Source organism: Eulemur rufifrons, chromosome 21 (assembly GCF_041146395.1).
Source record: "Eulemur rufifrons isolate Redbay chromosome 21, OSU_ERuf_1, whole genome shotgun sequence".
Lineage (NCBI taxonomy): Eukaryota > Metazoa > Chordata > Mammalia > Primates > Lemuridae > Eulemur > Eulemur rufifrons.
In genome coordinates, this window is record NC_091003.1 from 21,874,981 (window position 1) to 21,891,924 (window position 16,944).

The 16,944-nt window shown below is 54.5% G+C and overlaps 1 protein-coding gene across 2 annotated transcripts in view; it reads right to left on the reverse strand.

Moving 5' to 3' along the window:
- Positions 1–16,944, reverse strand: part of BCR (BCR activator of RhoGEF and GTPase) — a 113,747-nt gene that overhangs the window by 52,616 nt on the left and 44,187 nt on the right. For both annotated transcript variants that reach the window (XM_069497425.1, XM_069497424.1), the window contains exon 2: positions 319–500. In XM_069497425.1, coding sequence (XP_069353526.1) covers positions 319–500 — 182 coding nt within the window. The remainder of the gene's footprint in view (positions 1–318; positions 501–16,944) is intronic.

Genomic DNA, 16,944 nt, shown 5'->3' on the forward strand with positions numbered 1-16,944 from the left:
TGCAGGGCACAGCACCTACTGAATGTGCCACTGCTCACCAGCCACGCGACCTCAGTCTCCAGACTACATTCAGCCTGCATGGTCGTCCACGCTCGGTCTACAGAGCATTTCACGGTTTCCCTGCTTAATGCATCCAGCAGGCTGCCTACGTGCGCCAGACGGAGGGGCAAGGAAGGAGTCTTCAGTGACCCACCCAACTTGCAAATCATCCGCTGCTCCAGCCTGTGCCTGCTACGTGCCCCTGAGCAAGTGGCCGGGCTTCAGGGAGCCTCACCTGGCCCACCTGCCACAGGTGGCAGGGGTACCACGCGGACTCACCGCTTTGGCGGACTCCGGGGCTCCCGAGGCCAGCGCATCCCGGCTGCCCCTGCCCTTGCTGCTGAGGTGGGGTGAGGAGGAGGGCGAGTCGTCGATGTAGGGCAGCCCATCCTGGTGCCGGCGCTGCTCCTCTGCCCGGTCCGCGGCACAGCCGTACCCAGGCGGCGTGCCGAACGTGGCATCTGTGTGTGCGAACAAGCAGCCAGTGTTAGAGACAGAGAAGGGGCCAGAGGGTCTGCCCAGCAGTGTCCACACCCCGCCTGTCCCAGCAAGCCCCAGGATGGCACCATCTCTGTCACCCACAGGCAACTCCAGGGACCTTGGGTATGATGACATCACCTTCACGACCGACCAGCCAAAGACCACAGGAAAGAGGGGGTGTGAACATCAGCTCACCCTCCGCACAATGAAACTAGGCTCTGGAATGCTGTCTGGGGGATGTCTGCCTCTGGTGGGAGGTATGACATATACTTGAAATATATATTTGGTCTGTGCACCCCTCCCCCACACCTTCCTGGCACGAGGCTCCTAAAGCCCTTAGAACCTCCAAAGCCATAACGTGTCCCTGTATGCTAATGAAACGACAGGCGACAGGACAGGCGGCTGCGGGCTCCTGAGCAGCCTCAGGGTGGGGCTGGTTGCCAGGGGGACCAACTGTGTCTTTAGAGGGTTGGGACTTTCGGTCCTATGCCCAACCTCAACCTCTGAAGGTCGAGCTGATCACCAGGGGCCAATGGTACAATCAATCACGCCTGCATCACGAAGCCTCTAAGAAACCCCCAGAGGACAGGGCTGGCAGAGCCGCTGGGCTGCTGAGCAGGGGGGCTCACTGCATGGGCGAGAGCCCGTCGCTCCGTGCCCCTCCCTGCAGCCCTCACCCCGGGCACCTGTTCCGATGGCTCCTGAGTTGCATCCTTTCATAAAAAGATGCTGACCCTGTGAGTAAGCCGTGTTCCTGAGTTCTGCGAGCCACTCTAGCAAACGGTCCAACTCAAGGAGGGGACGGTGGGACCCCCCAGTTCACAGCTGGTAAACACCAGGACCTGTGAGTGGCATCTGAAGTCAGGGGCAGTCTTGCGGGACCGAGCCCTTAACCTATGGGATCTGACGCTAACGCCAGGTTAACAGCGTCAGAACTGAGTTGAAACTGTAGGACACCCAGCTGGTGTCTGCAGAAAACTGGAGAATTATTGGTGTGGGAAAAACCCTCCACACTGGGTCACATAGTGTTGAGCGTGAGTGCAGAGAAAAACAGTTGTTTTTTTCCCCCGTACCTACATGGCAGTCTGGGCCATTATAAAAAGGTTGACCCCAAATGCTAGTGTCTTGTTGTCAGGGACAGTCCTTGTATACTTGCTGGCGGGGACATGATGGGCTGAGCAGCACAGGCCAGCATGCCGGCTGGGGTGCATGTCCTGGCCGCCTCGAGCAGCACGTCCCACCGTGGTCTGCCAGTCCCAGCCCAAGGAAAGGGGCTACAGCCCTCCCCAGGCCCAGCCCACCCTCTGGCTGACTCAGCCCACCTCCTAGCCGGTCTGCCCAAATCCCAGACCAGTGTTACCCCAATCTGAGTACCCCCACGAGGTCACAGTGGCTTATCCTACAAGAGCCTCCCTGTCTTTGGGACTATCTAGTTACAGACAGTAACACATTCCTCCCAAAGGCACCTAAAGACTCCCTTGCTCCCAGGCTGAATGGCAAAGCCCAGCAGGTGTTTCCAAGGCCACAGCCACCTGCAGGGCCTCCATGGTCTCACATGAGGACCCCTTCTCCTCTCCTTCCAAAGGGTGCCTTGGTGGCCCACGGGATTTCTGAGAGGCCAGCCTGATTGGGCCACGTTACTTTCACCATGACTCACCTGTGAGCAGCCCTGCCCAAATGTTACCGCCAGAGGTTCGTGAGTTTACAACCGCCACCAAACACACCTAGGCCAGGTGGGCACAGGGCCGCCCTCGGGCCTCCAGAGCAGCCCCAGAGGGGGACTGTTTTCAGTTCTTTCCACACGGGCAGCCAGGAGGAGCCTCGCAGGCAGAGCGACCTGCTACTGGCCGCAGGTGCCCGCAGCTGGCCGAAGTCCCAGCTTCCTCGCACACCTCTGCCTCCGCCTCCCCTGGGTTCTCCGCTTCTGTGTCTAATAGGACCTGCGCCCTCTAACAGGTGTCCCAGCCCTCACTGCACGTCAGCATGACCCGGGAGCTTTGACAACGTAATGTAGCCCGGCCTGACACAGACCAAATGAATCCCAAGCTCCGGGGGCAGCCTGGGCCCTGGTGGCTGTAGGGGCTTCCTGGAGGACTCCAGCAGGTCGTTGGGGCCGAGACCCTCTGAGCTACCCCAGCCGGTGTCCAGCACTATGCCTGTTGCCACGGTCACCCACGGTCTGTCCCAGGTGTCTGCACACAACTGCTGACCGTAAAGGCCAGGCCGGATTCTGCCTATGTGCGTGCACAGGAGGGCCCCCCCCAGAGGCTGGTTCTGGGCTGAGAGCAGCAGCTGAGGTGGGGGCTCCTCCTGAGACCCCAATAAGCTGTACAGAGGACCTTGATCTCTCTAATCCATGGGACAGTGAGGGGGCTCCAGGTACCAAGATCACTGTGTTGGTTTTCAATGCTCAGGCCAGCCAGCCCTTGGGCCAGGGAAGTGGGCTGGCTCTGGGAAGAGCCCTGGTACAATTTCTCAGAAAGGGGGCTCTGGGCCTCCCCCGCTGCCCCCTGTCTGTGAGAGTCACTGAGGGTCACTGGAAGCCATCCATGCCTCAGCCTTCTTGACTTTAAAATCAGGCGTGTGGAATAGACAATCAGTAAAGACCCGCTAGCTCTGAGATATCACTAATAGTCCTCAAGGAAGGCTCCACCATCCCTCCTCTACCCCGAACCCCACCTCCCGCAACTTCTTCAACCTGGGTCCCCACCGCACGGCCCCTCTGGACCTGGCTTTCCCATCAGCTCAGAGTCGTCGGCATGCACTGACGGTTCTAAGAACCGCTCCACGGGCTTGCTTTTTGTCTAATGACGATCTTTTAAGCAACCTTCATCGAAGGGGAGGATCTTTTATCCAAGGGCTGCCACCTGATCTCCATGCCGAGACTGCACTGGCTCACATCCAAGGTCAAATCCACACTGAGCAGTTAATCAACCCAGCAAGAACTTCAGGCTTGGACTCGGGGTCCACGGGCTCACTCCAGAGAAACCATGCAACGCGCTGGCTTAGCAACGTCCGGGCTGAGACCCGCCGCGGGGATCGAGTGCCCGGCGAGTGTTTCTCCGCCAGTGTACAGTGGGACCGTCGACTTTGTTTCCACACTCAGACACCCGGAAGATGGAAACCCCAGCTGTCTCCCTGCTCTGCACAGAACTCAAACCAACGTCTGTGTGGCTGACGCTTTTATGCCTGGACTCCAGATGGCCCGTCCTCCCCGGCCGCATTCCATCTGCGGGCTTCCGCCACTGTCCCGGCCACCCAGGCCCCTCTAATCCAGACCCACTGCCCCCTCCGGCCTGCTCATCCCCTGTCCTGACCAGCACCCGGGGACCCGTCTTCTCACAGGGCAGTTTTCACACCTGAGGTCCCCACACCACACAAGGCCCCTCCTCTCGAGCATAAAGAGCATTATTTGAGGATTAAAAAAATTTTAGTATTTTATTTAACTCAATCCATTCAAAATATTACAGTTTCGGCATTGAACCGACAAAAAGATTATTGATAGGGTATTTTACTTTAAAAATTTTTTTTATTTCTATACATTCGTGGGGTACAAGTGCAATTTTGCTACACTGGTAATATCGCACTGTGCTGAAGCCAGAACCTTCCATGCATCCTTCACTGGAGCAACTGCACACTGTGCCCTCCAAGCACCCACTGAACCCACCAAGGACCCTACCGTCACCCACTCCCATCCCCCGAGTCTCCACGCTCCATCTTTCCACACTCTGCTTCCAAGTGTACATGTTATTTAGCTCCCACCATGAGAACATGCGATATTTTATGTGGGGATTTTAAAAGTCACCATCTCCCAAAAACCAGTGGCAACCGGAAGGCCTCACTCTCTGCCCCTTCTGCCAGGAACACCCGGTGGAAAAACCCCTCTCTGGGCCTCGTCACCTTTGGCGGGACTGAGCCCTGCCTTTCCTACAAAGCTCTGCCCAGAGCAGAAATGGAACACTAGAAAGTAGAAGGCAGAGGCTTGGGATCCCAGGCAGGGAAGCAAGGCCCATCCCGGCCCAGAGCGCTGCAGACAACCACCTGCTCAGTGCGGAGAACGGATGTGCACAGTGAAATTGGAATCCCTCTCCTCTCCTGGCAGTTTGCTTAGCAGCCCAACCCCAGCGCTCTCCAAATCTACTCTTCGATCAAAGAAAAAAAGGTTAGCCAAAAAAAAAAAAAAAGAGAGAGAAAGAAAAAAAAAAGGATAACTCCCAGGTGGGTCCCAGTTAGCCCCCAGGCCCAGGTGGGTGGCCCAGGCCACATCCCCTTCCTGAGCCTCAAGGACCACACTGGCTTCAAAAAAAAAAAAATCTTTCAAAAAATTAAACATAGAATTACCACGTGACCCAGCAATTCTGCTCCTACATAGATACCCAGAAGAACTGAAAGCAGGGACTTCAAGAGATACCTGCACATCTGTGCTCATAACAGCCTAATTCACAATAGCCAGGAGGTGGCAACAGCCCGATGTCCACTGGTGGATGAACGGACGAGCAAAACGTGGCAGATCCATAGGACGGAATATTGTTCGGCCTTAAACGGGAAGGAAACTCCGACACAAGCTACAACACGGAAGAACCCTGAGGACACTGTGCTAAGTGAAATAAGCCGGTCACAGGAAAACACAAATACTGTTATCATTAGACTCAGACGAAGTACCTAGAATAGCCCAGTTCATAGAGACCCAAGGCAGAACAGTGGGCTCCGGGAAATGCCACCGAGCAGGGTGCCTGGAGGGGCCTAGATCCTCCTTCAGTGGCCTCGCTGCCACGAGAGGTTTGGGGCTCCAGGAACCCAGTTCCTGTCCCCCCTGTGGCCAATGCACTTAGGGTGCGATGGGGGCAAGGACTTGGGAGGGACAAAGGTCTTGCTCTCGGCCCTCCCCACCCACAACAGACTACGGGACAGTGGTGAGGGGCCAGGGGAGAGAGTCTGGTCACCAGGCACTGGGGTCAAAGGGACAGGGAGAAGGAGCACCTGGAGGAACGTGGGTGGGGGAGATAGGAGCTCAGTGGTGCAGGGAGACCACCGGCAGGGTGGTCTGCATGGTGTTTACGCTGGCGGCCAAACACTGGGCCGTATTTATATACAAAGGTAAAAGCAGATCGAACACCTGGTGGCTCGGCCAGCTGTGTCGGAGGGTTCCATGGAGACAGGCATCGAGTCCCCTCCTTCCCCCTGGCTCCTGCCCTCCTGTCGGATCTGCACCCTCTCCTGGGTCCCAGGCAAGCCCCAACAGCATGGCGCTGGCTACTTCGACAGACAGCAGCTCCTGTCCTTTGGAGGGTCCTGCCAGGCAGGCATCATCTTCTGGGAGAGGCTCAGAAAACGGAGGCTGGGACAGAGAAGTCCAGGTCTCACCCAGGGGCCCACAGAGCCGGCTCTGCACCCTGTGCTCACCCACAGCCTGGTGCCTCCTGCCCCTGCCCTGTGTGCCCAGAGCAGTCCCCTCCCTCGGGAGCGGCCGCACACTGGTGGGAGGGGCTCCTCATGTGAGGCTGGCTCCTTCATTACGTAGCAGAACCTCCCATACAGTCGGGGAATACACTTGGAGCTTCGGGGAGCTAAGTTCCTCAAACAGCATTAAAGACTTCAATCTTCGAAGCAATAGGGCAAAAATTACCTACTACCCTTTACCGGGCACTTCCTCTGGGCCACACAGGGTGCTGAAAACACACACATCTTCTCCTTGAATTGACACCTTAGTGGTCAAGAACTTCCAGGGCGCTATTGTTCAGATACAGAAACCGAGTTTCAGAGCAAGAACCAGGCAGAGCTTGACTGCGCCCAGGGCCACCTGTGTGACCTGCCTACGGGTCGCTCTCCAAACATCTTCCCAAGAGATGACATTTCCAAAAGGTGGCTCTGATAACCACGTGACGTAGCAATTCCTCTCCTAGGTATATAAAAGAACTGAAAACTGGTGTTCAAACAAAAATGTACACCAGGATGCTCACAGAAGCATTATTCACAATAGCCAAAAGGTGGAAACAACCCAAGTGCCCACCAGTGGATGAAGGGATAAACAAAACGCGGTATGTCCGTGCAATGGAGTATTACTCAGCTATGAAAAGGAACGACGTTCTCACATGTGCTGCAACGTGGATAAGCCCTGAAAACACTATGCTTAGGGAAATAAGCCAGCAACAAAGGGCCACGTATTGTAGGATTCCGTTTGACAGGAAACATCCAGAACTGGTCAATCCACAAAAACAGAAAGTAAACTGGCCACTGCTTAACGGGTACGGGGTTTCTTTTCAGGGTGACGAAAGTGTTTTGGAACTGAGCAGAGGTAGTGGTTGCACAACACTGAGAATGTATTAAAAGCCACTTTAAAATGGTTAATTTTATGTTATGTGAATTTTACCTCAATTAAAAAAAAAAAAAACAACCTGATCTGTTTTCCTCTCTTAAACAGGGAACCTGGAACATAATCCAGCTGTCTCCGCAGGACCAAGGGCATCCCGGATGGACATCTGTACAGCCTGGCACCCTAACCGCAGGCCACCCACAGGCAGTGAGCGGCCACTGTACTTTCTGAGCTATGTGGTTGGTTCTGGTGGTTTTTCTACTTTCTCCTCCTCTGCCAGGCTGGCAGCTGGCCCTTCTTACATCTACATCAGGTGGGTCAAAATTCTTTATAACCAAGAAGCCCCCAACCCACTTAGCCACTGCACCCTGGCGAGAGGCCTGCCACTGGAGCCCTCGGTGCTGTGGGAGAGGGACGGGCACAGAGAGCACCCCAGGATCCCGGGGCCTCCCAGACCTCAAGCTGCAACCCCAACAGTGACATCACCAGGCCAGCACCCGAGAACAGAAAGCCCCAGCTGCCCGGGCAGGGAGAGGTCACAGTCATGAATCAGCATATGCCACAGAGAGAGCCGGGAGGACAATGCCCGTCGGGAGGGCCTGAGCCCGCCCCACTCCCAGCCTGACGCCTTGGCTCCCCGGGAAGCCCTGGACACCCTGAATGTGCTTTCTCGGAGGAGACAGGCCAGTCCACACACCAGCCCTCCTGGCTCTGCCCGCTTAGGCTCTAGGCTCCAGCAGTCAGTTACAGACTCGGAGCCACCAGGCCAATTTTGCTGGTGATTCTTTGGGCACTAAAGACAGACCGTCTTCCTCCACCAGCTGAGTGTACCCCAGTGTGGCCAGACACGCCCCTCCCCCACCAAACCAGCACCCGGAACACTGTTAAAGGATCTTCAGCCTCCAAGGATCCACCTAAGCCTAAAGCTCCCAGACATTCCAGGGAGGAAAGATAATCTGATGCTCTGGCCTCAGGCTGGGAGGGGCAGGGGCGGGGCAGACAGAGGCTGGAAGCCCAGCTGGGAATGGGCAGCAGCCCTCGGCCATAATAATAATAATAATATGATTATTATTCCTTAGAACCACCTGGACTTTTTGGGACAACAGGGTTCCAAAAGATTCTTGGAGAGGCCCTGCCAGTTTAGCCCTAACGTTCAGCCGGGCACGGTGCCGGGGAGGCAGAGGTGAGCGCCGCACACCCGGCCCCGCCCTCTGGAGCAGGCGGAATCCCAGGAGTCATGAGACGTGTGCATCACAGAGACTGTGACAAGGCCACGGAAACACGAGGCAGCCGGTACCAGAACACATGTAGGAAGGGGAAGGGACAGACCCAGGCGGGGCAGCAAGGACTGTCTCGGTGAGAGGGCCAGACACTGGCTCCCACCCAGAACACCAAGGACTGGAGTTCACCGTGGCGGGTTGAATAGTGGTCCCCAAAGCCACATGTCTGCGCCCTAATCCTGGAACCTGCGACTGGGACCTTATTTGGAAAAAGGGTCTTTACAGATGAAATGAAATTCAAGACCTTGAGATGAGTTGGCCTGGACTGCGTGATGACTGCCACTACGGCGTGTCTCACTCCCTCAGGACATGCCTGACGCCAAGGGTGTGCGTTTCCTCCTCACACCAGGCAATTCTCCCACTCTCTGGACACCACCTGGGTGTCCTACAGTTTAACTCCATTCCGACACTAATTACCCAGAACGAGCATCAGACACCTCCCCCCCCCCCCCCCCCCCCCGCCACATGAAGGGCTCAGTCCCACCAGACTGCCCCCACCTCCAACGCAAACCCAAAGTCTGGGCCACCTGCACTTCTGACCAACCGGCAGGTAGAACCAGGAGGCTCCCACAGCCCCCTCCTCGGGTTCAGTAATTTGCTAGAATGGCTCACAGAACTCAGGATCTGACCTGGCTGTTTAGAATTTTTACGAGGTCCCATCAGGTAGGCACGACTAATTAAATCACTGGTCATGTGATCGGTTCCATCTCCCTCCAGCCCCTCTCCCCTTCCCAGAGGTCGGGGGTGGAGCTGAAAGTTGCAACCCTCTAATCACAGGGCTGGTTCCTCTGGCAACCAGCCCCATCCCAGGCTATCTCTGGGCCAACCAGGAACCACCTCATTAGCATCAGCTCAGGTCTAGCTGAAAGGGGCTTGTTATGAATAACAAAAAATGCTCCCATCACTCAGGAAATTACCAGGATTTTAAGAGCTCTGTGCCAGAATCCCAGAGGTCTTAAGACAGAGAGTCTCGCTCTGTCACCTGGGCTAGAGTGCAGTGGCATCAGCCTGGCTCACAGCAACCTCAAACCCCTGGGCTCAACCGACTCTCTTGCCTCCTGAGTAGCTGGGATTACAGGCGCACACCACCATGCCCAGCTAATTTTTCTATTTTCAGTAAAGATGGGCTCCTGGTCTTACTCAGGCTGGTCTTGAACTCCTGGCCTCAGGTGATCCTCCCGCCTTGGCCTCCCAGAGTGCTACTATTACAGGCATGAGCCACCATACCCGGCCTGTATTTCTTCTTGTATCAGGATATCCTACCTACGGACCCTAAATCTAGTGACAAGAGACAGAAGACACAGACAGAGGGGAAGGCCACGTGAAGGCAGAGGCAGAGATGAGAGTGACGCTGCCACAAACCCCAGGAGGCCAACAGCAGCTGTGAGAGGCAGGGAAAGAGCCCCCCAACCCCTGCCAGGGCCTTCAGAGAGACCATGGCCCTATGGACACCTTGATTTTGTTTAGACTTCCGACTCCAGAAACACGGCAGAGTAACTGTTTGTTGCTGTAAGCCACTGAGTTCGGGGTAATTTGTTACGGCAGCCGCAGGACACTAAGGCAGATGCAGCTATGGCCTGGATGAGGGTGCCAGAGTCGGAGGGCAGAGATGGCCCAGCCCCTGGGAGGGCCGGGAAGGGCTCTGCAGGTGCAAGGTCCGGGAGAGTTAGAGCAAGCTCAGCCGAGCCTCCGACCAGCAGAGGGGCTGCAAAGACGCTCAGGGAGGGAGTCAGGTCAACTCAGCTGTAGAAAGGCTGGGAAGGAGGGAAGGACGTGCTGTCCCCAAACACGCCAATTTGATGTATTGATAATTTCAAGTTGATGATACTGGAGAAATTGCACTCTCAGAAAGGGCCAGGCGACCTGCTTCCTCCGGCACTCAGCAAGCCATGGAGATTCCTCTGGGAGGGGCACCCTCCCCGTGCCAGGGCAAGAAAATAGCCCTTGTCACCACAGACTGGGTCCTGGGGCTGCGAGTGACCTGAATAAAAACACTCGCTGAGGCAACTCTGACCTCCCGCTAGTTTTACACCCACCCATATACCTCCTAGTGACGCCCCTAGAATTACTGCCCCTGGTCAGATGTCCTTTGTCCTGTCATTTCTTCTCAAATTTATTGTTCTTTGTCTTAAAAAGTATACAGGCTTCTTGCTTTGGCCACTTCCTCAGACTTCACTGTTTTGCAAAGATCCCCGTGTACGTGTAAAACTAATAAAACGTGCACGCTTTTCTCTTCTTCATCTGCCTGGTGCCAGCTTGGTTTCTAGGTCTGGCGTGGGGCAGGAGAGGAGGTACGCGGTCACCCTCGTGCACAGCAGCGCCATCCGCGATGGCCCAGAGGTGGTGGCAACCCCAGTGTCCGTGGACGGGTGGATGGATGACCAGGATGTGCTACGTATGTGCCACGGAGCATTATTCAGCCTCAAAAAGGAAGGAAATTCTGACACATGAGACAACATGGATGAACCCTGAGGACATGATGTCAAATAAGCCAGTCAGAAAAAACAAATGTTGGCCGGGCGTGGTGGCTCATGCCTGTAATCCCAGCACTCTGGGAGGCCGAGGCGGGTGGATCATTTGAGCTCAGGAGTTCGAGACCAGCTTGAGCAAGAGCGAGACCCTGTCTCTACCAAAAAAGCGGAAAGAAATTATCTGGACAACTAAAAATATATATAGAAAAAATTAGCCGGGCATGGTGGCGCATGCCTGTAGTCCCAGCTACTTGGGAGGCTGAGGCAGAAGGATTGCTTGAGCCCAGGAGTTTGAGGTTGCTGTGAGCTAGGCTGATGCCACGGCACTCTAGTCCAGGCAACAGAGTGAGACTCTATCTTAAAAAAACAAAACAAAACAAAACAAATGCTGTTTGATTCCAGTTGTGTGACGCTCTTAGAGCCGTCAAATTCATAGAGCCAGGAAGCAGAGGTGGCTGCCGGTGGTTGGGTGGGGGGACAGGGAGTTAGGACTCAACGGGTACAGAGTTTTAATTTGGGGAAGATGAAAAAGTTCTGGAGACGGATGGTGGTGACAGTCATACAATTATGTGAATGTACTAATGCCACTGAACTATATGCTCGAAAATGGTTAAAACAGAAAATTTTGTTACGCATATTTTACCACACACACGCACAAACTAATAATCAGCCATGTCTTGAAATTAAAAACAAAAGATAAAAAGAAAAGAAATTCAGTGCTATAGGTTGAATTGTGTTCCCTCCCAAATTCAGATGCTGAAGTCCTAACTCCCAATACTTATTTGAAAATGGGGTCTTTACCAAGATAAAATGAGGTCATTAGGGTGGGCCCTAATCCATGACAACTGTGTCCTTTAAAAAGGGGTGAAGTTTGGAGACTGGCGTATGGTGAGACCACCACGTGAACAGGAATACAGCCATCTACAAGCCAAAGAACAGATTCTCCCTCCAGCCCTGCCAACACCTCCATCTCTTAATTCTAGTCTCCAGAAAGGATAAATTTCTATGATTTGAGCCACATGGTTTGTGGTTCTTTGTTACGCAGCCCTAGCAGACTAATACATGCAGTCATCGTGGTGCTTAGACACAATTATTCACCTGCTCATGGGGCCAGGGCTCTGGCCAGCTAGCTGAGGCTGCCAGGAGTTGCCCAGGCTCAGCAGCGCCCACGTCACTGCTACATCCTGACATCCTGGACTCAGAGTGGTGGAGAGAGGGGAAGAGCAGACCCTGAGCCCCACGAGGTCAGAGCAGCAGGCCAGCCCAGGGCCTTGCACCCTGCAGCCGCTGAACATATCCCTGCCCTCTTGGGCTCTCTCATCAGTGTTGCACTCACTCAGAAGCTACATTATTGCAGCTTTACCCCAGGCTCTCCTACTAGAGAATACATCAGACGAGATCGGTGTATCTTTTGATTGTACAAATCAGAAATTACAGAAACCCAGCTGTAGTCCCAGCTACTCAGGAGGCTGAGGCGGGAGGATTGCTTAGGCCCACGTGTTCAAGACCAGCCTGGGTAACATAGCAAGACTCTGTCTCGAGAGAAAGAAAGAAAGAGAGAGAGAGAGAGAGAGAGAAAAGAAAGAAAGAAAAGAAAAGAAAGATTTCCAGATATCAGCCGAGGGGCAAAGACTTTATGAAAAAGACTCCAATGGCAATCACAGCAACAACAAAAATATCAATAAGTAAATGGGACTTGATTAAATTTAAAAGCTTCTGCACAGCAAAGAAAATAATCAACAGAGCAAAATAGACAACCTACAGAATGGGAGAAAATGTTTGCAAGCTATACATTTGATAAAGGGCTAATAACAGAATCTACAAAGAACTCAAGCAAATCAGAAAGAAAAAAAAAATCAAACAACCCCATTAAAAAGGGGGCAAAAGACATGAACAGAAGCTTTTCAAAAGAAGATAGACAAATGGCCAATAAACATATGAAAAAATGCTTAACGTCACTAATCATCAGGGAAATGCACATTAAAACCACATTGAGGTATCACCTTATCCCAGTTAGAATGGCTTTTATTAAAAAGCCCAAAAACAATAGATGCTGGTGTGGATGCAGAGAGAAAGGAATGCTTATACACTGTTGGTGGGATTGCAAATTAGTACAACTTCTATGGAAAACAGTATGGAGAGTCCTCAAAGAACTAACCATTTGATCCAGCAATCCTACCACTGAGTATTTACCCAAACCCAAAGGAAAAAAAGTCATTTTATCAAAAAGACACCTGAACGCAATTGTTTACTGCAGCACAATTCACAATTGCAAAGATGTGGAATCAACCCAAATGCCCATCAATTCATGAGTGGATTAATAAAATGTGGTATATGTATACCACGGAGTACTACTCAGTCATGAAGAAGGATGACTTAAGGCCTTTTGCAACAATATGGATTGAACTGGAGATTACCCTAAATGAAGTATCTAAAGAATAGAAAAACAAACACCACAGGTACTCGCTATTAAATTAGAACTAATGGATGAGCACACATGTGCACAGAGGGAAGTATAACTCGATAGAAATCGATGGGGGGGAGGGGATGGGCAAAATCCTACCTAATGGGTACAATGAACACTGTCTGGGTGACAGGCACACTTATAACTCTGACTCCAACATTAAAAAAGCGATCTGTAACCAAAAATGAAGGAAGAAAGGGAGGGAGGTAGGCAGGGAGGGAGGGAAAGAAAGGAAATGAAAGGAAAGGAAAGGAAAGGAAAGGAGAGAAGAGAGAGAGAGAGAGAGAGAGAGAGGGAAGCCAGGCATGGTGGCTCAGACCTATGATTCTAGCACTTTGGGAGGCCAGGGTGGGAGGATTGCTTGAGGCCAGGAGTTCAAGACTGGCCCTAAGCAATCAATTCTTGCCCAAGTTCAGCCCGGGGCAAGAGTGAAACCCCATCTCTACAAAAATAGAAAAATTAGCTGAGTGTGGTGGCATGCACCTGTAGTCCCAGCTGCTTGGGAGGCCAGGAGTTGGAGGCTGCAGTGAGCTATGATGATGCCACTGCAACTCCAGCCTGGGTGACAGAGCAAGACTCTCTCAAAAAAAAAGAAGGAAGAAAATTAATTAATTAATTAATTATAGAAACCCAGTTACTTTCTGAATGCCTGGCACGGTAGAGCCAGCCACGCACCCAACCCCTACCCGCCGCCAAGGGCAGGGCAGGAAGGGTGGGAGGGCTCCTCCCTGAGTGAAGCCCCTGTACCTCCAGACTCTTCTTCCCTGACCACAGGGCCTGAGAAGGGGCCTTCCTTTACTCCCTTCATCCAATCTCTGAAAGGTGAGTTTACATGCAGATAAGGAAACTGAGGCACTAAGTGACAAGCTGGGCAGGACCAGAAGCCAGAGCCCAACACTGGGCCCACAAATGACTCCAAGGTCCAGGACACGGGTCAGTGGATAGTCAGAGACCCACCCACTCCCAGCAGAAGGCCCCGTGTTCCCACCTGCCCTGGGTGGGTGTAGCTCTGGGCCAGTCCTGAGGGCTGGTCTGCAATTTCCACCCCCAGCCTCATCCTGGGTCACCCAACCTATGGAGCTCCTGGGAGGTTCACAGGACTGTAGATGCACAGGGGGAGGCACCCAGGATGCCAGCCTGAGTTGGGCCCTGAGACCACCAGAGGAACAAAGCCCAGCAGGTACAGGCCAGGGGCACTGCCTCAAATCCTCAGGCCTCTGCAGGGGCCATTAGTGGCTCCTTTTACAGAGGAAGGTTGAAAGTTCTGAGGTGTAAGCAACATACCCTGAGCCCCACGGCTCTGAAGGTGCAAAGCAGGATCTCCAACTGCAGGCATTCTGGGCTGCACTAGGTGTGTGCTGGGGCGGGGGGTGACATTTTCTATTCTGCACCAGAACTGAAGATGTACCAGATGTGGACAGATGTGAAAAAGCTGAGGAACAGACTGGGAGATGCCAGGGTCTCCAAGCCCAGGCCCAAATGGATTTTCCTCTGGAAAATCTGTGCACATGAACTACACAGCCAGGAACCCTCCCATTCTGTACTTAAACAAGTATTTGGCAAAAGAAATATAACTCCCCCTGTCCCCAGCTTCCCCCACCCAACCTGCAGGGCCTTCCTCAATCATCCCCCTAAAAAAGAAAGACGCAAACAAACCGGGATGACCAGAGGGCCCGGGCCCCGCAGAGGCTTGTTTCACCTCTCAGTGTTCCCACCAATGAAATGGGGATAATGACACTCTCCGCCCACGTGCTGGTGACGCGCTGACCACGGCTCCCCCGCCAGAAGGAGGAAGCACAGAGGCTCGGGACAGAAGCATCACTAATTGTAATTACCAGAAGCCTGGGCTCTTCACATGCTTCATCCTGCGACATTTACTGGTACACTCCCTGCGCCTTTCCAGAAAACTGCGTGACCTTCCTCTTGCCTGACTTTTGGAGCAAGCGGCGTGAGGCTGAGGGCTCCACTTCAGGACGTGTGACAGAGCCCAAGTGTCCTCAGGGCCCACGGCCCCTGTTGGGTCTCAGGCCACCGTGGGCCAGAGGATGACCCTGGCATGGCCCATCTCGAAGGCTGCTGCCTGTGTCTTACCAGCGTGAGGTGTTTCCACATTTCTCTTCTGCCGGAGCAGGGCTTTCCTGACTCCCCTGGGCCCCTAGACTGCAGGCCACCGAGAACAGCTGAGGAATGAGTCAGAAAAGCAGCCCCGAGGAGCTCTCTGTCCAGATGCAAGAGGAGACAGGGGACCCGGCTCTTGACCTGAAACTCGAAACTGTCATGTGGGAATTACCACCCAAGGCGATAATCCCAGTTGTCACTGAGGGTGTGACACCGAGGGTGTGACAACCTGCTCCGGGCCCCACCTGTCACTCTCGGGCAGCCAGGCTGCCCGGGAACCAGGCCCAGCTCCTCCCCTCCTCCCCCTAGGGGCCGGGGGCCTGCTGGAGGAGGCGGGACTCACGCGCCTGGGCTGCCCGCTGGGCACAGCTGCCAGACGCCCACTCAGGGCTCCCACCTGGCCACCAGCCGACCCAGCGGGGCGAGCAGGTGCTGCTGAGGCCGTGCTCCATTCGGAAAGCCCTTTCTGGGAAAAGTGAGCCCTCCGCAGACACAACACACAGACAGGGCAGCAGGGACCGCTGCACACCGCTGGTAGCCCTGGACTGTCAGGCGGAGACACAGCAGGGAAGCCCTTCCCTTAAGAACCCACGAGGTATCCGGAAAGGTCCGAGCCTGGCACTTCTCCCAGAAAATCCTCAGGTGGTAGAGTAACAGCCGGCTCAACCAGGTCACCCTGTCCAACGCTCCCGATCCCACTGCCACCCACTGTCAGGGCCGGCGTAGAGCTGGCGCCTCGCTCGCGTACTGCTGATGGCAAAGGACTTGAGCTCAGGCTTCCCAGACAGGCCCGAAGAACAAGGCTGATTCTTGCTCCTCGATTACAAGCTGGGCCCCGGCCTGCTGTCTGAGGTTGCCGTGCAGAGTGGGCACTGCCAGCCCCTGCAAAGGAGCAATGCCACAGGCAGGCCAGTGCCCGGCACAGCAGGCATCTAACCGGCGTGGGCTCCCGCTGGTCCTCGCAAAGGGAGCCCAGACCCGCTTTTACACCCAGGGCTCTTGGCCAGGCCCACACGGTCCCTCCCCGTGTTAAGTGCCTTGTGTCTTGGCTGTGCAGGTGTGTGTTGCCGTTCTTGCCTGAATCCTGACTCAGGTGTGCTCTGCTCTTGGCTGGAGGGTGAGGACAAGCCCCTTCTAAAGAGGCCACGTGCGGCAGCAGTGCAGACAGACATCCCCTGGCACCCGACACTGCTCAGCCACGATGTGTCCCTGTGTGGCGGGGGAGATGAGGGTGCAGAGGAGACGCCACGAGATGCTCAGAGTCACGTGGGACTGGCCGCCAGGGGCTCGAGGAACCTGTCTTAGGAGAGCAGCTCTTCTCCAGGGGACAGAAAGTAGCTCTCTGGCTGGCTGGCGTGTAGGAAGGTGGCATCCAGAGGCCTCAGGGCTGGGGTGACAAGCCAGGCCTCTAGCCACCGGTCCCAGCAGAAGAGCCAGCCCCCACCTGCAAGGCCCCTCAGCTCTGGGGGTGGGGGGAGGGGACTCTGAGGTGTCCCTGGTGCTCCAGGCTGAATGTCTGTGTCTCCCTCCGATTCACACGTTGAACGCTAACTGCTAACCCGTAATGCGATGGTGCTTGGAGGTGGGGCCTTTGGGAGGTGATTAGGTCGTGATGCTGGAACCTACAGAAAAAGGGTTACCACCCTTTGGAGACCCCAGAGAGACCCTCATCCTTTCCACTGTGGGGACACAGTGAGAAGACGGCCATCGGTGAGCCAGGAAGTGGGCCCTCAGCAGACCCCGAATCTGCCAGCACCTTGGTCTCAGACTTCCCGCCTC